The following is a 22,341-nucleotide window of genomic DNA, read 5'->3' as shown; positions in this document are numbered from 1 at the left end:
TTTCTGAGAAAATCATATTGTGAAATCAGTATTTCAAAACGGATTTAGCCTCAATTACTAGCTGAAAGAACTGTTGCTAATAAATAGAACAAAGACTTGAGATGTGACTTGGACTTGGACCTCAGAGACTTGTGAACATGTTTATCGTGCAGCCCTATTAAATGCATTATTAAATGTAGAACACAATCTATGTACTTTATATAATTACATATACTTCAATTTACTATACTACACACATTTATGTAACATTATATACTCATAATCATTATACTTAAAAAGTTAGTTAGCTTTATATTTTTTCTTTTAAACATTTTTGCTAAATTCTATTCATCATTGCATTCATTATAATCATTCACTGATTCTACATCATGAAACCAAATTCACCAGTACCAGTAAACTTACCCCACCCTAAACGTAATACAACAATGTCCTAACAAGCAAACCATCCGAGTCTGATTTGACCTTTTATATGATCTTATTAAATATGGCACTTCATTATGATCTAAATAGTGATTAGTTGCACATTACGGACACCTCTGTGTCCTCATCTTTGGGCACTCGTTGTCCATACCATCTGTACCCAGGTAACCCAGCCCACTCACTCTGGAAACACAAGCTCAGTCGAGCTAATTACACGTAACAGGATCTGTGCCTCTTCCTCTCCCTCCCCTCCTCCCGGCTACACCGTCCTGCTGCAGCGCACCAGTCCCCCTCCTCTTCCTCCCCTCTCACCGGCACTCACCTGCTATGTGATGCTGGTGCATCATCACGTGTCTGAAGATGACATGTACATACTGTCATGCCACCAGCTGTTCTCTCTCTTGGGTTAATGAGGCAATATTTACACAGTTTTACACTGAATTAATAATCATTATAGACATACTCATATGTAACCGTTTAAAGTTAAGTTACTACAACCAATTTGCATTATTTACTAGTTGATGGCTGCTATTTTCAAATGGCAAGACTCTTCTTCATTTAATAAATAAGTTAATTATTTCTTTGGTTTTACAATAAAATCTATAGCCTATGCGTGTGAGGGATTAACAATCACTTTCAATGACATTTTTCATGGCTTTTTGAAAGTAAATGGTGTCTGAGACCTTCATTTTGCCTGGGATAATCTCTCACGTTCCAGAAGAAATCACGTCGTGTTTGGAACTACATGAAGATATGGTGACAGTTTTGTATTTTGTATCAACTATCCCTTTAAGAGCCCATTTGAACTCTACGAATACATGACCTCGATGAACTTTATTTCACTTCATCTATTCGCTTTCCGTATCCGCATCTCGTGCCTATCACAGGCCGGTACCGGGAATTTCCACTCGCGTGGCCCCGCCTCGTGTTTGACGCAGAAAGCGGCCTATAGGGAATCAAACAGCTGGGATGCTGATGGTGCTGCATTGCCACGAGCATCACTGCGACAGCGACCGGCACGATACGCAGCAGCGACGTTAAACAAACCGCTGTCAAACTTAAAGGAAACTGCGCCAAACCAGTATCTCTGTTACTACCCATCCCGTTAAACCAGGTAAACTCACACGCAAGAGCTTGGATTAATCGATGACTTGACAAAAGTGTTTGCGTAATCATTTACGCGCTGCTCGTACACTGCTAGTCATCCGCTCTGACGCATTCACTGCGGCGCGTCTGTGACATTCAGTACTGCGATGTTTAATGTCTCTGACGGATATTTTCTGCGTACATAGCTAGCTTTAGCCTGTCTCTCCGGTTCCCTGGCAACGGCTATAAACTGCTTCAGCTGCTCGACACCGGCATTCACTGCTGCCACGGGATGCACCTGCTTACTCACCCCGCCATACGCACGTCTTTCTGATCATAACAAGGTAAAACCTCGCCGAGGAGGCAAACTGCGCAGCTCAGCCTGACATTCGTTCCACCCCTCCGCAGTTACACGCTGTACTTTGATGATTCCCCATTAGACGCAATTCAAATTCGACCTTTTCGGGTCATCATTAAGAGTGAATCTATTAAATCTCTCCTGTCAGTGATTACCCGCGCGAGGTTATGTCACAGATGCAGGAAATAAGCCGGTTGAAGCACAGATTCCCGGTAACCGCATTATGACGCATGTACTTCAGCGATGGACCGGCTCTCAGGTGTGTGTGTCTGTGTGTGTCTGTGAGGACACCAGTCACTTAAACACACTCAGAAACGCCGGTTGTGTCCATAAATACAAAGGTGATTCAAATTCACATTTAGTAGGCTACATCCAGATTAAGTGTTCAGATCTGGAGACACGCGCTGCGGTCATAAGTACAGAGGGAAGGATGTAAAGGGGGTGCTGGAGGGGGATCCCACAGAAATAGTCCTAAAACATGTAAAAACAACCTGACATACAACTTTAGAGCATAAATAAGTAGAAACCGACATAACACAATTATAATGCAAAGACAGCATTACGCAGCGCTGCCCTTTAGAGAGTCTTTAACTGCATAACCCGATTAAACTGACGCGTGAAGGTTAGCCTACTAAAATAACCGTTGTCTGGAGATATTATATTATTCAGACAACACCGGCAAGCTTTCAATTAAGATGTAACGTTATCTGCGTCTCCGCTGAGTATGACGACAGCATCTAAAAGTTTGAAAAAGCAGTTCCTTTGCATTTGCTGTTCACCATCCATAGCCTATAATAACGATTTCAGATTAGTAAAGTATCATTTGTAGCGTGTGTTTCCAGAACGTCCTGTCCCGTCTGTTTGTCGCAGTCTCGCAATCCGCATATAGCCTACCTAAGTCAATGTCATTCTGACACTCCACGCATGACGCTGCATTTTGCAGCATTTAAAGTTTGCTTAATAAATTAAAATTCATTGGAAACGTTTTAATTCTCTTCTATTTGCTATGATGCAGTAAAATAGAGATGTCTTACCCCCATGGTTGCGCAGTCAGTCCGTTCTCTTCAGGTAATATGAGAGCGATGGAGAGAGTGACAGCCTTTCACGAAGAGAGAATGTCAGTCATCAAAAAGGATCTTAAGAAAAACGAACAATTATACTTGCTTTAAAAACTTTGTTTCAGTGCTTTACCTCGGCTGAGGGACCTAATGCGCGTATAGGCTACTTTCACGTCAAGGTATAAAAGAAGTTAAGCTATTCGTTGCAACATTAAGTTAATTAAATTGAAAACTTTGTCCAGATTAGACAAACTAAATTTTCAAATGAAATTCGACGCTGAGGCAGTGCATTTCGCAGGGATGCCGGTCTCGTGCACTGCTCTTGGTAGTTGCGATAAAGCCGGCAAAACTAAGAAAGCCGCACTGCTGCCTTTTGTATGGTCTGATGTCCCTCCGCGGCACCGCCAGCTGCCGCACCACTCCGCCTGGAAAGAAGCGCCGGTGGATGTGAGAGATGCGCTTCTTCATCTGACCGACCTCATAAACAAGTACCTCACGAGAAACGCCCACATTTACACTCTCAGCCTATAGACGCACGCACGCCTTAATATCGACGTGTCATCTGTCCAATCAACGCGCAGGCAGCAGGTACAAGTTACCAATAGGAAGCGGCCAAAGCTCCTCCTGCGGTACTGCAGAATTCCAAAGGTGACAGTCGCACAGCATCATCGTGTGCTCTGAGAAAATCTCTTTTTTGATAAAATGGACTAAGAAAGAGCTAAGTCATAATCGGTGTGCTTGCATGATTAATGTATTGTAAACGTGTTTGGTTATTGTTGTTTCTGTGTATTTTATTATACATGTATTAAATTTGTCAGAGAATGTGAACACATCTGCAGTCTTAGCCATCACTGCAGTAGGCCTTAAACACACTATTCAGTAGGCCTATGTTAAAAACTGTCCATTCATACTTTAATACTGTAAGATCTTAGCAAGTTTTTTTAAATATATATATTCTGTTTTATGTATACCTATTATAATTTATTGTGATTCTGCAGTTATCAGATTGATTTTAATGCACCAGTTTTGATCTATTCATTATTTGTGGTGCATGTCTGTATTGTATTTTTTATTTCACTCTGGAATAATGAAAGATTTTTGTAGCTTCTTAAGAATGACTAATGCATCACCTATGGCAAATATGCTAAGCTTAATTTTATACATATACATTTATACATACTTCATTCTGTTCACTTCTTTTTTCTTTACTTTCCTATACCGACCACCTTAGTTAACTTCATCTATCTTTGTAAATCTGAATTGTATTTCTCCAATGATATGTATTAGCAGCATCCAGGAATACAGTATGATGAACATGATAACCGATGATAAGAGTAGCTGATTTACAGTACATTGAAACAGAACAGATGACTGCACACAAAATGCCACAAGTTCATTAGAAAGAGAGGAAGATGGAAAGAATGAATCAAAATGTGACCTCAGACTCAGTGACCCTGGAAAGGTGAAGCTTACAAAGCAAACACATGCTGTTACCTTAAAATAACACATGCCCTTTAAGTATTGTCTCTTATAAAGGACATAAGATTTCACGTGTTAAAGAAAACATGTGCATAAATATCAGGTCATGTATAATAGACTGAGAGTTTTTATCACAGCTATGCTACGGTGTCTGGATACAGGAAACACCTTGTACTCCAGACACCAAAGTTGCCAAAAATGACAGATGCTCAATAGCATCTTGCTGGCTGCTTGACCTTCATCTTAGTCAGACCCACCATCTACAGATCCTTCACTACTAATGTGCATGACATAGTCTTCCAGTGCAGTAAGACATACTCTAAACATATGACCAACATAAACAAAATTCACACAGCTCATTACAATAACTACAGTTTTTGGTGTTCAATTACTTGTTAGTAAACATATAGGGTTTAAAAGTATACAGGTGCTGGTCATATAATTAGAATATCATCAAAAAGTTGATTTATTTCACTAATTCCATTCAAAAAGTGAAACTTGTATATTATATTCATTCATTACACACAGACTGATATATTTCAAATGTTTATTTCTTTTAATTTTGATGATTAGAGCTTACAGCTCATGAAAGTCAAAAATCAGTATCTCAAAATATTAGAATATTTACATTTGAGTTTGAATAAATGACCATCCCTACAGTATAAATTCTGGGTATCTCTTGTTCTTTGAAACCACAATAATGGGGAAGACTGCTGACTTGGCAATGATCCAGAAGACGAACATTGACACCCTCCACAAAGAGGGTAAGTCACAGAAGGTCATTACTGAAAGGTGTGGCTGTTTACAGAGTGCTGTATCAAAGCATATTAAATGCAAAGTTGACTGGAAGGAAGAATTTGGGTAGGAAAAGGTGCACAAGCAACAGGGATGACCGCAAGCTTGAGAATACAGTCAAGCAAAGCTGATTCAAACACTTGTGAGAGCTTCACAAGGAGAGAACTGAAGCTGGAGTCAGTGCATCAAGAGTCACCACGCTCAGACGTCTTCAGGAAAAGGGCTTCCAAGCCACTTCTGAACCAGAGACAACGTCAGAAGCGTCTTAGCTGGGCTGTGGAGAAAAAGAACTGGACCGTTGCTCAGTGGTCCAAAGTCCTCTTTTCAGATGAAAGTAAATTTTACATTTCATTTGGAAATCAAGGTCCCAGAGTCTGAAGGAAGAGTGGAGAGGCACAGAATCCATGTTGCTTGAAGTCCAGTGTGAAGTTTCCACAGTCAGTGATGATTTGGGCTGCCATGTCATCTGCTGGTGTTGGTCCACTGTGTTTTCTGAAGTCCACAGTCAACGCAGCCATCTACCAGGAGATTTTAGAGCACTTCATGCTTCCTTCTGTTGACAAGCTTTATGGAGATGCTGATTTCATTTTCCAGCAGGACTTGGCACCTGCCCACACTGCCAAAGGTACCAAAAGCTGGTTCAATGACCATAGTGTTACTGTGCTTGATTGGCCAGCAAACTCGCCTGACCTGAACCCCATAGAGAATCTGTGGAGTATTGTCAAGAGGAAGATGAGAGACACCAGACCCAACAATGCAGAAGAGCTGAAGGCCACTATCAGAGCAACCTGGGCTCTCATAACACCTGAGCAGTGCCACAGACTGATCGACTCCATGCCACGCCGCATTGCTGCAGTAATTCAGGCAAAAGGAGCGCCAACTAAGTATTGAGTGCTGTACATGCTCATACTTTTCATTGTCATACTTTTCAGTTGGCCAAGATTTCTAAAAATCCTTTCTTTGTATTGGTCTTAAGTAATATTCTAATATTTTGAGATACTGATTTTTGACTTTCATGAGCTGTAAGCTCTAATCATCAAAATTAAAAGAAATAAACATTTGAAATATATCAGTCTGTGTGTAATGAATGAATATAATATACAAGTTTCACTTTTTGAATGGAATTAGTGAATTAAATCAACTTTTTGATGATATTCTAATTATATGACCAGCACCTGTATACTCAATGTCAGCCACAGAAGAAACAAAAACTAGATTAAATCATTGACTCCTGTATAAACATATTTAGCACACACACACACATACAGCAGCCTATATAGGTCCATTGGGTTGATTTGCAATGGAAAGTGATTCTGAAATATGGGGGTATCATTGGTTAAACTTGCTACGACACCCATATTATTTGCTTTGAAAAGAAAACCTGTAAATCAGTGTTTATGTATGTATACAGAACACTGGTATTTAGCTTTATCTTGTCTTCTGAAAAGCACAAAAAGTTAACTAAATTGCTTTTGGCAACATTTGATACACCATTTATGTTTTAATCAACCGTATGACCCAGTTGAAGCCCCTTAAGGCTTATGCAGGCAGCATTGTCTGTGGCACATTACTGATAAAGTTTTTTCAGAATTTTTAAAGAATCAAAATGGCTGACACCATGTATGCTCTATCCTTCTTTAACCTTTGGCAGCATCCCCCCCTTGCTGCAGAGAGAAGTAGAAGGGGAAAAAATCTCCGTCTCCACAGCAACAGCGGTCAGGTGATCTTATCTCTTAGTCACAATGCTGACTCAGAAAATGGGGGATTGAGGAAGAGAGGGAGACAGTCAAAGAAACCCTCATTTTAATCTGAGACAGTTACATCACTGTGTGAAGTAGCGTGAGAACTGCTGCTAATTCCTGCGTGTGAGAACCGAATCCCTCATAATCTCAAATCTGCTTTTAAATTGAAGATCTCTGAAGTGACCAGTATAGACAGGAGAGTGAAGGAATGACCTTTGATGAGAATAAGTACAGTGTCAAAGCAATGCAATTAGCATCTAACCCAAAATGCAAATGCTTATAGTTAGGTTCAAGCTGTAAATGTCTCATCAAATACATTACTATGTAAATAATATATTAATATATATATATATATATATGTGTGTGTGACAATGAAGACTGGAGTAGTGGTGCTGAAAATTTAGCCTTTCCATCACAGGAATAAATTACATTTCTAAATGTATTAAAACATTATGAAAACAACATTAATGTTAGCCATGTTTTAAGTTATAATAATATTTTTGATCAAATAAATGCAGCCTTTATTAGCATAAAACATTATTTTGGCGGTGGAATTTCTCTCTCTCTCTCTCTCACTCACTCTCTATATATACACAGTATACACACACACACACAGAGCGAGAGAGTGAGAGAGAGATTACAGAATGTTTAGATCAGGAATGTTACTTAATCTAATCACTCACATTAGAGTCTAAACTAGGTCAAAACTCTGACTATAGTCACACTGTCAGAGACAAACAGTGAATCTAAAGGTGGCAGGAAGTTCCCCAAATAAGTTTCCTTAATGTAAACTGACAACAGGAAGAAAGTGTGGGTATATCTGAGTGCAGCAGCTGTATTCTGAGCCAATTAATCATATGAACATGGTTTTGTGCTGCTTGACAGAGAACAGAACATTCTCTCCCAGGAGCGATGTGCTTTTTTTTTTTTTTACAAGGGAGCATCTTAAGTAACTACACAGCTCTGATGCTACGATGGCATGACTGCTGACTCTGCAGTCTGTCGTGATGCTGCGGGAGCGTGAGGTTACAGTGCTCGATTCAGAAGGTCATATGCTTACTGGGCCACTTTTGCTTTAAGAGGTAGACAGCCAATCAGAAGGCCAAACAGTAAGAGTAGGGTGTCCTTGGAAACAACCTTGCGGGGTATAAGGGTGAAGTGAGGAGTGAAGGTCACAGCATCATGTACATCGGGAATCAAAACTGCATGTCAGTTCACAGAGATGTGAAATGAATTAGAGATAACGAATGTGACATACAGAGACAGCTGGAGTATTAAGAGCACAGAGGTCTCTGCTACACACACGCTCAGACGTCATCCCCCTCCAGATTAAAGTGACCGCACACCATGTGTCCTCGTTGCATAATGACTTCCCTGAAAGGAGTAGAGGACAAGATAGGAATAGACCAGGATTAAGGAGAGGAGGACAGACATAAAAGAGGGAGAAAGAGAGGAAAAAAGAGAGGATGGGGGGATGAGAGAGGTTTCGAGCCAAGGGTTTTAAAACAAGCAATCAAGTTCAGATTAAACGTAGCACTCTTTGTTTCTGTCAGGCCTTTGTGTAAAATGTGACTCCAAATCCTCAAGGCTTTTGAGCTAACAATAAACTCTTTATATGTCCTGTGCCACAGACACACTTAATGTGTCAGTCAGCTATTAAAACTTTTAATCTGACATAAAAAGGTCTGTTCATAAATCAAATGTGTACTATTCTGTATACAGAACCCTGGGGCTGCACTCAAAAATAGATTTTTTTACAGTTGTAAATACATTTTTGGAATACATTTTTTACATTTAAGTCAGTGTGTTACTTGCTGTTTACTCCAGTGAATATGTCTCAGGATGTGTTTATTTTAGAAAGTCTGTTTCTGCTGACACTTTAAAGTCTTAGCTACAAAAACCCCTTGAACATGTCCACCATTACAGCACATAAAAGAAGATACAGGTTGATCTGTAAAGGGATAGTTCACCTAAAAATGAAAATTATGTTACTTGCCCTCATGTCGTTCTAAACCTGTGAAACCTTCATTCATCTTTGGAACACAAATTAAGACATTTTTGATGCAATCCGAGAGCTTTCTGACCCTCCATAGACAGCAAAGGAACTGACACATTCAAGGCCCAGAGAAGTAGTAAGGACATCATTAAAATAGTCCATGTGACATCAGTGGATTAACCATAATTTTATTAATTTATTAATTTACGAGAATACTTTCTGTGTGCAAAAAATAAATTTAAAAAAAGATAACGACTTTATTCAACAATTTCTTCTCTTCCATGTCAGTATTTGATGCACATTGTTTATGGGCCTTTCGTGGCCATTTCTGTTTATGCAGGGTCAGAAAGTTCTCAGATTTTATCAAAAATATCTTAATTTGTGTTACGAAGATGAATGAAGGTCTTGCGGGTTTGGAGCGACATGAATGTGAGTAATTAATGACAGAATTTTCATTTTTGGGTGAGCTGTCCATTTAAGGGACAAATAGTGGGGCATGTTGTCATAATATAGGAAAGGAAGGAAGGAAAAGGAAAGGGAAGGGAAAGGACGTGACGGGGGTTCGGTGCCTTGCTCATGGGTCTCACCTCAGTCATGGTATTGAGGGTGGAGGGAGCGCTGGACATTCACTCCCCCCACCTACAATCCCTGCCAGACCTGAGACTCAAACCCACGACCTTTGGGTTACAAGTTTGACTCTCTATCCACTAGGCCATGACTGCCCCTAATTAATATATGGGGTAGTTGCAAAGCTATTAAACAGCCTAATGTAGGATGATGATGATGTCAGATTTTATTTTTAGTAAGAAAAAATATGTTAATATTTAAGATTTGAACTAGGTTATGAACACTCAAATGAAAAATGAATTGACTCAAAACCTTATAGGTTTTCTGAAAGCTGCAGGAGAGGAGATTCAGTCTTTGTTATTTTTTGTATCTCAGACAGTCAGCTGAATGGAGAAGGAGGAGAGGAGAAAACAGATACCCCATGCTTGTTTTCCAGGTGCAGGTTCTCAGGTTTTATTAGCATTAGGCTAGAATTTAGCACTATCTGAAACTGCTGTGTTGACAATGAATTCTGTTGTGATAAAGAACACATGCACGTGTGTACTCATACACGGTTCAGTAGCTCATTGATCATTGCTTATGATAAAGGTTTTTCCTTATTATTATGAAGTACAAGGTGTACAGATACACTCCACTGAATATAATGTCACTTTTGCCCCATTAGTTTGAAAAAGTGCTGTGGCTAGATTTTAGACACATCATCATTTTTCCCTCTGTTTCTCTCTCTGTATTGCATATAAAAAAAAGCATAAAAGACGCACATACGCAAGCACAAAATATCAAATCAGAATAATTTTGGTTGCCAGATTTGGCAGCATGTATGTGTGTGTTTCACACCTGTTCTAAGGGCATTTTATTGTACTCAAATACTGTATATCAACACATATGCACCTTACAATTTAATATTAGTGTATAGTGTAATCTCTGTAGGCTTCTTTATCTGGGTAGAAGTGTGTGTAAAGTGTTGCGTGATGAATTTGATGAGGAGATTTTTCCTTCAACTTAATCCTGTCTTTGTGATAGCCCCCATACAACCCCAAAATACGCACAAGCAGAAAATACATGATGTACGGTAGTCTATAAATAGCAGCATGACGTCACAGCCCCTCCTCCACATCTGTTAGTCATGCTATTTATGCTTCACACACACACTAACACACTGATTCATACATACAAGTTCCAGGCTCATAAATTGAGAAAATATTTACACATTGATTCTTTCAAAAGCAGTACGACATTCTGAATCAACCTGTAGTGAATGCATGTCTAAGGAAAGACCATATCATAAACACATGCATCTGGCATTCAAGACAGAGAGCCTAATAATTTACTGCAACATAGTAGGAAATGTCCATACAACACAAGATCAAATCCTCTTACTAAGGACAAAGTCAATGGCAATTTCCAGTATATATATATATATATATATATATATATATATATACAGTATCTCACAGAAGTGAGTACACCCCTCACATTTTTGTAAATATTTTATTATATCTTTTCATGTGACAACACTGAAGAAATGACACTTTGCTACAATGTAAAGTAGTGAGTGTACAGCTTGTATAACAGTGTAAATTTGCTGTCCCCTCAAAATAACTCAACACACAGCCATTAATGTCTAAACCGCTGGCCATAAAAGTGAGTACACCCCTAAGTGAAAATGTATAAATTAGGCCTAAAGTGTCAATAATTTACATTTACATTTACATTTAGTCATTTAGCAGACGCTTTTATCCAAAGCGACTTACAATTGGGGAATACATCGAGCGATTAATCTTGAAGAGGCAATCAGACATACGAAGTGCTTGCAACACCAAGTCTCAGACATTGTTCAAATAAATACAAACTACCAAAGGAAGGAATAAGTAAAGATAATTTTTTTTTTTTTTTTTTTTTTTAAGTTTAGGATGAAGTCAAGTGCTGTCGAAAGAGATGAGTTTTCAGTTATTGCTTGAAGATTGACAGGGATCCAGCATTCCGGATAGAGGTGGGAAGATCGTTCCACCAGCCAGGAATGGTGAATGAGAATGATCTAGAGAGTGATTTTGCGCCTCTCTGTGATGGTATCACGAGGCGCCGCTTACTAGCAGATCTCAGATTTCTGGAGGGATGTAGTTTGTTAATAGAGAGTGCAAGTAAACGGGTGCTGAGCCAGTGGTTGTTCTATATGCAAGCATCAGTGTCTTGAACTTGATGCGAGCCGTGATTGGTTGCCAGTGCAAGGAGATAAAGAGAGGTGTAACATGGGCTCTTTTGGGCTCGTTGAAGACCAGTCGTGCCGCTGCATTCTGAATCATTTGTAGAGGTTTGACTGTATTAGACGGAAGTCCAGCCAGAAGAGCATTGCAATAGTCCAGCCTAGAAATGACAAGGGCCTGGACAAGAAGTTGTGCAGCATGCTCTGTCAGAAAGGGCCTGATCTTTCTGATGTTATATAGTGCAAACCTGCAAGATCGAGCAGTTTTGTAATGTGGTCTTTGAAGGTCAGCTGATCATCAAAGATTACACCAAGATTTCTGACCGAAGTTGATGGGGTTATTGTTGATGAACCTAACTGGATCGTGAAGTCATGCTGTAGAGTCGGAGTGGCAGGGAGGACAAGAAGCTCAGTCTTTGCCAGGTTGAGCTGCAGGTGATGTTCTTTCATCCATGCCGAGATGTCCGCCAGGCAACCTGAGATCCTTGCAGTTACCGTTGGATCATCTGGTTGAAAAGAGAGGTAGAGCTGTGTGTCATCAGCGTAGCAATGGTATGAGAATCCATGTGCCTGTATGATGGGACCCAGTGATGTAGTGTATGTGGAGAAGAGGAGGGTCCAAGAACTGATCCCTGAGGAACCCCAGTGACCAGTGTATGTGCTTTGGATACCTCACCTCCCAGGCCACCCTGAAAGACCTACCAGTGAGATAGGATTCAAACCAGCGAAGTGGAATGCCAGAGATGCCCAGTGATGAGAGGGTGGACAGGAGTATCTGATGATTGACAGTGTCAAAAGCGGCAGATAGGTCCAGCAGAATGAGGACTGATGATTTGGAATGGGCTTTTGCAATTCGCAGGGCTTCAGTGACCGAGAGAAGCGCAGTCTCAGTTGAATGGCCCCTCCTGAAACCTGACTGTTTAGCATCCAGTTTGTCGTTCTGTGAAAGAAACAGTGAGACTTGGTTGAAGACAACTCGTTCAAGTGTTTTCGCTATGAGCGGAAGGAGAGAGACAGGTCTGTAGTTTTCTATAAGAGAAGTGTTTAATGTAGGTTTTTTGAGCAGTGGGGTTACCCGAGCCTGCTTGAACGCAATGGGGAAGTTACCTGTGAGTAGGGATGTGTTGATGATGTGTGTGAGTGCAGGTAAGAGTGTGGGTGAGATTGCTTGGAGAAGGTGTGAGGGGATTGGGTCAAGAGGACATGTTGTAGGATGGTTGGAGAGGAGAAGCTTGGATACTTCAGCTTCAGTGAGTGGACAGAAAGAAAAGATGGGAGTTTTAGCAGTGGATGTGGTAGGGTGAGGGTCCTGTGTGCGTGGAGGTGAAAACTGACCACTGATTGATCTAGTTTTGTCTGTAAAGAAAGTGGCAAAGTCATCAGCTGTAATAGAGGTGGAGGGAGGAGGTGGAGGGGGACAGAGGAGGGAATTAAATGTTCTGAAGAGATTACGCATGTCTGGAGCGCTGTCGATCTTGTTGCGGAAATGTGAGGATTTGGCAGTGTGGACTTTAGCAGAGAAGGATGTGAGCATAGACTGGTACCTACTGAGGTCCGACAGATCGTTTGATTTGCGCCATTTTCTCTCTGCCGCTCTGAGTGTAGTCCGATGTTCACGAAGAACCTCGGATAACCAGGGGTTGGAAGGAGCAGCCCGTGCGGGCCTAGAGGAGAGAGGACAAATGTCGTCTAGACAAGAGGTTAAGGTAGAGCATAAAGTCTCAGTAGCTGCGTTTACATCCAGAGATGAGAAATGGGTGGGTGAAGGAAGAGAGGAGGATACCACAGAGGAAAGATGGGAAGGAGAAAGGGAGCGCAGGTTTCGTCTAAAAGTAACTGGTAGGGGTTGGTGGCACAGGAGAAGCAAAGTGTAATGTAAATGTAATGAAGAAATGGTCCAGTATGTAGCGGTTGTACCAGAATGTTATCTGCAGTACAATTGCGTGTGTAAATTAAGTCAAGTTGGTTGCCTGATTTGTGCGTGCTAGTAGTGGTAAGGCGTTTGAGATCAAACGAAGCTAGGAGTGCATGGAAGTCTGTAGCATAAGGCTTGTCTAGGTGAATGTTGAAATCACCAAAGACTAGGAGTGGAGTGCCATCCTCCACGAAGAGGACAGCAGCCCGTCCAGCTCCTCTAGGAAGGTGGCTAGAATTTGGCTAGGGGACGGTAAATGACCACGATCTGGAGTTTTATCGGAGCTGATACAGTAATGGCATGAGATTCAAATGAGTTGTAATTGCATAGGGAAGAGCGGGTTGAGTATTTCCAATTGTTAGAAATGAGCAGACCAGTGCCTCCACCCGCCAACTTGCCGGGGGTGTGAGAGAAAGAGAGATTAGTAGAGAGCAGCTGGGGTTGCTGAGTCTTCTGGACGAATCCAGGTCTCAGTCAAGCCCAAGATGCTGAGCGTGGATTTTAAAGAAAAGCAGAAATGAAGTCAGCTTTGTTGACAGCTGACTGACAATTCCAGAGACCCACAGAGAAGGAAAGAGGTGTAGTGAAGGAGGTAGAGATAAGGCGCAGGTTAGCAGGATTACGTTGCCGTCTGCGTGGGACGTTAGGCGTGGTTGAGAGAGAACCGAATAGTTTGGAAACACATGATAGAGGTGGCAGGAAAGAGGATGGAAACGGAGAGTGTGTAAGGGAAGGGGGAAAAAAGAAAAGATACTTAAGTGTGTCGCTCGGTGTCGTTGCTCGGTTAAAGTCGCGCAGGAAAAGTCGATGGTCTTTACCCTCGTCTGTCTTCACACGAGGAGGCTGAACGCTTCCGCTGATGCTTCCGCGTCAGCGCTCGGACCTCTGATAAATACAGCCTAACACACTACCGTGAAAACAGCTGTGGCCGGCTTCTGATTGGCCCAGCCAATAGCCTTGTGCAAATAACTCAAGACGAAACTAACACTTCGCTAGCAAGGAGCACTGAAAATGATCCAGGTTCCTTCTTAGCCGAGGTGCAAATTATTATAATTAACAGAAAGTGCAATCAAACAACGAAACCTCAACGAAAATGCAGAATAGAAATAGAAGGGAAACGAAAGTATTCCTTCCCAACAGCAAGTAAATAATTTAAACAACAGATCTATGACTAAGTATCGCAACACTTACGAGCTGCTGTCCGTCTCTTCTGGTGAATATTCGGCTTCTCCCCAATTTGTGTGGCCACCATTATTTTCCAGCACTGCCTTAACCCTCTTGGGCATGGAGTTCACCAGAGCTTCACAGGTTGCTGCTGGAGTCCTCTTCCACTCCTCCATGACGACATCATGGAGCTGGTGGATGTTAGAGACCTTGCGCTCCTCCACCTTCCGTTTGAGGATGCCCCACAGATGCTCAATAGGGTTTAGGTCTGGAGACATGCTTGGCCAGTCCATCACCTTTACCCTCAGCTCCTTTAGCAAGGCAGTGGTCGTCTTGGAGGTGTGTTTGGGGTCGTTATTATGTTGGAATACCGCCCTGCGGCCCAGTCTCCGAAGGGAGGGCATCATCTTCTGCTTCAGTATGTCGCAGTACATGTTGGCATTCATGGTTCCCTCAATGAACTGTAGCTCCCCAGTGCCGGCAGTACTCATGCAGCCCCAGACCATGACACTCCCACCACCATGCTTGACTATAGGCCAGACACACTTGTCTTTGTACTCCTCACCTGGTTGCCGCCACACACGCTTGACACCATCTGAACCAAATAAGTTTTTCTTGGTCACATCAAACCACAGGACATGGTTCCAGTAATCCATGTCCTTAGTCTGCTTGTCTTCAGCAAACTGTTTGTGGGCTTTCTTGTGCATCATCTTTAGAAGAGGCTTCCTTCTTGGACAACAGCCATGCAGACCAATTTGATGCAGTGTGCGGCGTACGGTCTGAGCACTGACAGGCTGACCTTCCACACCTTCAACCTCTGCAGCAATGCTGGCAGCACTCATACGTCTATTTCCCAAACACAACCTCTGGATATGACGCTGAGCAAGTGCACTCAACTTCTTTGGTCGATCATGGCGAGGCCTGTTCTGAGTGCAACCTGTCCTGTTAAACCGCTGTATGGTCTTGGCCACCGTGCTGCAGCTCAGTTTCAGGGTCTTGGCAATCTTCTTATAGCCTGCCCTACGCCATCTTTATGTAGAGCAACAATTTTTTTTTTCAGATCCTCAGAGAGTTCTTTGCCTTGAGGTGCCATGTTGAACTTCCAGTGACCAGTATGAGAGAGTGAGAGCGATAACACCGAATTTAACACACCTTCTCCTCATTCACACCTGAGACATTGTAACACTAACGAGTCATATGACACCGGGGAGAGAAAATGGCTAATTGGGCCCAATTTGGACATTTTCACTTAAGGGTGTACTCACTTTTGTGGCCAGTGGTTGAGGGGACAGCAAATTTACACTGTTATACAAGCTGTACATTCACTACTTTACATTGTAGCAAAGTGTCATTTCTTCAGTGTTGTCACATGAAAAGATATAATAAAATATTTACAAATATGTGAGGGGTGTACTCACTTCTGTGAGATACTGTATAAATATATATGCTCTCTTTTACACACACACACACATACATTGAGTTTCTATGTTTTATACCCTAACTCTGCCCCTCACACAAAACTTTCTGCTATTTTAGATTTTCAAAAAAAGATCATTCTGTATTATTTGCTTGTTTCCTCATTGGGACTAAAAATGTCCCCACAAGGCTACATAGACTACCTTACATCATTTACTGGAAATGTCCCACAAGGAGACATTTGGTCCCAATAATGTAGGGAATGCCACATACACACACACACATAAGACATTTGTATTTCTCATTATTAACTTTTTCTTATGTCAGAGGCTGCCATTAAATGAATTTGCCTAATAAAAATGATGCTGAAATGAAAATGCTTTTCCTTAATATTTTTAATTTTACATAAGCAGTTAATGTTAAAGACCTAAATGTATCAAATCAGTCTACAGTTACTTAATATTGCCAAATGTTAATGCAAAGTAGCTTCTATTATAATTGCTACTCTAATACACATAATTAAAACAGGTCCAAAATCTGGAGTGGGATATAGTTCACAATGAGAACTTCCTTTTCCCTGTTGTGAAGAACATGTTAGACCATTCTGGCTCAGGCTAATTTATATTGGTTTTGTGCTGCTTTGGCCCTTTTACCAGCATAGGCATCCTGTGGAACCAGAATCATGAAGTGAACAGAACCACAATGTAATATACCTCCTAATAAATGACTTTAAGAATCCTGGAGGGGACATCAGCACACTGGCACCCAAATCACAACATATGCTGGTGACCAGCAGCGCTGCTCTTTTCAGCAGAGCAGAAAGCACGAGGGAGGGAACAAAAGCGGATCCAGTGTGATCTCATGAGTGCTGACTAATTATGTGGTTATCTCACCAGTAACAATGAGCCATGTGGGCCCGAATTCACATGAGCAGGTGGACAAAACCCAATCCTCTACGATTTACAGTGTCTTAAGACAACCACACAAAAGTATTCAAATGTCTTATATGCCATTGTGCCAATTATATTATCAAATTATATTATTGTCTGATAGTTCTAAAAATATTTTTTATAACAGTCCACCCAAAATGAAAATTCTGTCATTATTTATTCAACATCATGTCTTTCCAAACCTGTATGACTTTATTCTTCCGTAGGCCCCAAAATAAGACGTTAAGCAGAATGTTCCAGTTGCTCTTTTCCAGACAATGAATCTGAATGGTTCTCACTATCTACCATGTGACTGAATTCTAGTAAAATACCCCCACTCCTTTCTCTCTCACTCACCATTCTGTTCAGAGGTCCTCCTCCGTCTCCTCTTTCGTCTTCTCCTCCTCTAGTCCGGAAGAACCTGCCCGCCTCAGGGTCAGAGGTGAACCAAAAACAATGTAAAAAGAGAGAGACCTTCAGTAAATGATTCTGGGTGACAGAAGGCCTCTACTTTAATCCACATACAGAGAATAAGAGATCCTGTCCACTAAGCACCTTAAACAATCTGTCTAATCACAGCGACTATTACTTATCACACACACAGAGCACTATAGGGGGTCTACAGTCACATGACAGGAATATCATCCTCTTAGCAAGAAACAAGTAGTCTCAAAAGTAGTAAAGCGGGCCTGGTAGCTTCAAATACTGTGGAGTTATTATCATTTGCTATACAGATCACTTATCACATAGTTTCTCTCATGTCTTCTGTGTTGAAATTAATTGTGAGGCGAATTAAGAGTGCCTTGGGTGCACAGAGCTATTAATATGACAAGTATAGTTGCTGCCTATGTAGAGCATTCCAAATCAGTCACTTATGAGGTTACATTTCTGTTAGGTTGCTGCCGTAGGAAGCAGCGAAGAAGCCTGGTTTTGGAACAGAGCTACTGTGTTTATTTAACATGCACATGCACAGCCAGGCCTGTGTTATCGCAACTTATCACACACTTAAAATTTTAATAGGTGTGATTTGACTTACAGACGTGTCACTGAACAGAGAGCAGACTCTGTATTTATGAAACTTTATTTAGCAGCAATGTCTGGGTCTCAAACAGACGGTGGATTTGTTCGCAAATGGTGTACTCTCAGTCTCAGTCTTGTGGCCTTCACCCACACACAGCCATAAAAAGTTCACAGGATCGCAGGGTGTCCCATTTATCTTGGTACAGTATGATTTGCTATGTGCCATCAATGCACCCAAGAGCCCATGTAAAATGTCTGAAAACAATAATTTTCTTAATCAGTATTTGTGCCATGTTTTGCAAATATATATGGGCAAATTTGGCTGTTCTCGAACACATTTTTAAAAATTATATACAAGTCTATCTATCTAGATAACTAGATTTTTTTAATTACTGGCATTTTTTACTTGCTGTGAACAAAATTTTGTGAAGGACATGTTTAAAATAAGAAAAACTATTTGCAAATGGGGTAAAAAAAAACAAACAAAAAAAACACAATATTGCTAACTTGTTATAAAGATGTATTTTTTAAGTTAATTTTTCTGGTGCTATCCCACAGTAATAATTAGTTCCTAAATATTTCTATCACTGTAGATGGTTTCCAAAGCTCATTCGACGTCATATCTGAGCTTATCCCTCTCAAATCGTGACAGATTAGTACTGGACTGTGCGGCATCAGTAATACGAGGTGTAATCTGCACTACGATCCCAGAGTCCTGGTTATCTCCGAATGCTTTTCAGTCCTCATCATCCAGTGTATTTTAAAACATAAACTGTAAAATGGTTACACAACATTTTATCAATCATTTGTCAACATGGCATGCACATCAATCCTACTTTCCTAAAGCACATACCTGGTGTTATAGTGAAGACTTCGTCAGTTCATCATGAAATTCCAAAGACAAAATGTATTTATCTTCACAATCAATAATGAAAATGGAACAACTTGCTCCGCCTCTATTCTGATGACATCACCTAGGCCATGCAAGTTATTTGGTAATGTTAAATAATAGCCAAATAGCTATTTAGACATTCAGGTTTGGGTGCATTCCAGTACGATACGCCCACATTTCACAATCCAATCAACTCCCGGTGGATAAAATCAAGTCCCGCCCTATATTTTTAGTTGTTCACTTCAAAATACATCACATTACAAACGAAAATGTGTTGCGAATGTCATTTCATGTTGACTTTTAGCAACATAGTTGTGTTACCGATTATGTATGTTGAGTGTACTCTACTCTACTTTGAAACAGTCTTTACTCACCAGCCATGACAACAGTGCACATGCTGCCATGCTCATCATAGTCAGACACATGGTTACAGACAGGAAGGGAGGAGTGGAGTTTGTCCATCAGACTGTATGAGCAAAGCAGAGACACATGCTAATAAGAACACATTTGACTGTGATTGGCAGAGAGCAAGGAAGGATCAGAGGGAAGTGTACTCCACCTGCACCCTCTTTAACCTCCTTCTTTTATCCTTCCGTCCTCTCCGCCTGCTCATCCTCCTCTCTTCTCATTTATTTTTAGACAGCTTAGTTGAGGAGAGGAGGATGTTCCTGAGGCCTTCAGTATCAAGCGCACAGATCCTAAATGAATGATTGTCTGTGAAACGGAATCATTTATCTGGGTGTTTCTTAAACTATGGACACTTTTATGTCCAGGGGGTTGATTTTTATTAAATCAAACAGATTTCTTATGCAGGTCACATTAAATAAAATAATGTTTCACAATGTCTTTGTCATTTATTTTGGCTACTTTTAAAATCCCTTTTATTTATATATGCATATTTTACCCAGACCTATAATTTCAAAACAACAATAATATAACAACATAACTATAACCAACAGTCTTGCCCTTAATAAAGTATTTTGAAAAGTGAGTCAGCAGTATGCTTGAGGTGAAATGTCTACAAAATGAAAAACAAAATAAATCAAATTGAATTTCACTATTTATTTTATTTAAATTATTTTTTTATATTTGTTATCTATATTTCCAGTTCCAATCAAGCTGAGAAAATATTACTTACTGTTGGTTCTAAGTATACATTGCTAGCTAGGAAATTAGCCTTAGCAAAAATAAGTTTTTGATTTTATTTGAAAAAATATATATGTTCAAACACCATTTCCATAACAAAACTTTTAAATGTGATGGAAATGTTATATACTGTACAGTCTATATATTATACACTGTTCAAAGTTAAATAACTAGTAATACTAATAGTATTTGTTTTTTTTTCTTCTAAAAGAAAAGACTCAAAGTGCCCATATTTAAAGAAACATCAACTTCTGTTAAATTCAAAGGCTGCTCCTTCCTTGGTTTCTCTGTAATAATAAGCTCAATTTTTTGTTCCGAGGGCAGCTCTAAATCCAGAACACAGCTGTCAAATTAATGACAAACCAACCCACCACACGGTTCAGAACCAGACACTTCGTCCTTCTCTCTGCTGCTCTCACACTTTCTGTCTGTCTTCTGATGAGGCTGAGAATTGTTGCTGTGGTGATGTCATTGGTTGCCTAGCAACAGCTGTCCCTGGGCAACCCGCAGCCAGGGCCTCAGCGGGAACATTTTGGATTATTTGGGGATGTCGAGTTCATCAGCGGTTTCTTGCAACAGTCTGCCAATGTACGACATGAGACTTTATGTCAGGTGATAAGATGAAGAAAGCTACTGTGAGGTCCAAAAGTCCTCTGGTCAGAAGTTTTCAATTTCAACTTTTTATTCTAATAATATAAAATTAAATAATCTGATGTTTTCAATTAAATTAGAAAAACGCAAAATAAAAGCATTTTGAGTTGTGGTCCCAGACTTTAGGACCCCACTGTATACACCTTATGTATCTTATGTACACCTTATGTAGCCTATCTTAAAGGGATAGTTCACCCAAAAATTTAAATTCTGTAATTAATAACTCACCCTCATGTCGTTCCAAACCTGTAAGACCTTCATTCATCTTCGGAATACAAATTAAGATATTTTTGAGGAAATCTGAGAGCTTTTTGACCCTGACAGCAATGCAACTGACATATTCGAGGCCCAGAGAGGTAGTAAGGACATTGTTAAAATAGTCCATGTGACATCAGTAGTTCAACTGTAATGTTATGAAGCTACAAGAATACTTTTTGTGCGCAAAGAAAACAAAAATAATGACTTTCTTCAACAGTTCTTCTCCCCCCAGTAACCATCTACTGCCGTTATGGAGAGTATCATGACGCATGCGTGTGCTTTCCTCTGCATGTAAACAAGGCGCAGCTCATGCCTGTCCTACGTCAGCAGCATGGTGGTAGATGGTTATTCGGGGGAGAATAATTGTTGAATAAAGTGGTAATTAATTTTTTTTACAAACAAAAAGTATTCTCATAGCTTCATAAAATTATGGTTGAACCGCAAATGTCACATGGACTATTTTAACGATGTCCTTACTACCTTTCTGGGCCTTGAACATTTCAGTTGCTTTGCTGTCAGGGTCAGAAAAATCTCAAATTTCATTAAAAATATCTTAATTTGTGTTCTGAAGGGTTTGGAACGACATAAGAGTGAGTTATTAATGATAGAATTTTCATTTTGGGTGAACTATCCCTTTAATATTAGATGATGGATTTCAAAAATGTATTCCTCAGGGTTTTCAATGGAATGGAAGTTTACTCTATGATCTTTAATTATTTGTGTTCTTCTGAGGGTGTCTGTGGATCAGGGGGTAGGGTGTGAGGGCCCAGGGGAATTTCTAGAGCTCTGGGCACCTTTCAGTCCAGCAGCTCACATCCTCTGTCTTCAATTGCAGTCAGTAAAATGAACACACAGAGCAGTGCTGAAGGAGCTGATGGAAAAGCTAGGAACTGACAAGGCATCCAGTATTTCGCCACATCCTAACAGCTGCCTATAATTAGGCTAATAATCAATTCTCTACAAATTCTCTGTCTGTTACATTTGCAGTTTATCAGTAACTGTAAATCACGTGTCTTGCTTTTATTTTTGTTCCTAAGCGATTTTGCCCATTTTAAGCAAAGAAAATAGCTGTAAAGAAAATTACTCTGTACTTTACGATTTTAGACAGTAGGAAAGACTGCTGACTGCCCGCAGGGTACTCGTTCTATATTAGTGCACAATCTGACGACAGTTTTGAATAACTTTAGGTTGTAGTAAATGTGTTTACCTGTAAGCAAGCAACTGTAATCCGTGTTCAGTATTAAAT

The 22,341-nt window shown here is 40.4% G+C and overlaps 1 protein-coding gene, 1 long non-coding RNA gene and 1 pseudogene across 3 annotated transcripts in view; all 3 read right to left on the bottom strand.

The window, feature by feature from the left end:
- atp1a3b (ATPase Na+/K+ transporting subunit alpha 3b) overlaps window positions 1–3,384 on the bottom strand; it is a 29,501-nt gene extending 26,117 nt beyond the window's left edge. The window contains exons 1-2 of one of the 2 annotated variants that reach the window (XM_058745896.1): window positions 3,056–3,384; window positions 2,899–2,963 (exon numbers count right to left, since the gene is read on the bottom strand). In XM_058745896.1, coding sequence (XP_058601879.1) covers window positions 2,899–2,904 — 6 coding nt within the window. In that variant the 5' untranslated portion in view covers window positions 2,905–2,963; window positions 3,056–3,384. Of the gene's footprint in view, window positions 1–2,898 lie in introns of both variants that reach the window. The other variant, XM_058745897.1, reaches the window with a different exon arrangement.
- Window positions 3,175–15,946, bottom strand: LOC131521695 (uncharacterized; annotated as a pseudogene).
- Window positions 15,947–18,168: 2,222 nt separating this feature from the next.
- LOC131521307 (uncharacterized) lies at window positions 18,169–22,341 on the bottom strand. The gene is made up of 5 exons (XR_009266258.1): window positions 22,303–22,341; window positions 20,558–20,766; window positions 19,415–19,506; window positions 19,002–19,122; window positions 18,169–18,403 (listed from the first exon to the last, which is right to left on the bottom strand). It is a non-coding gene; the product is annotated as an uncharacterized LOC131521307 (long non-coding RNA).

This window comes from Onychostoma macrolepis, chromosome 16 (genome assembly GCF_012432095.1).
Source record: "Onychostoma macrolepis isolate SWU-2019 chromosome 16, ASM1243209v1, whole genome shotgun sequence".
NCBI classification, from domain to species: domain Eukaryota; kingdom Metazoa; phylum Chordata; class Actinopteri; order Cypriniformes; family Cyprinidae; genus Onychostoma; species Onychostoma macrolepis.
The sequence above is the reverse complement of the archived record's forward strand: the minus strand, read 5'-3'. Positions and strand labels throughout refer to the sequence as shown.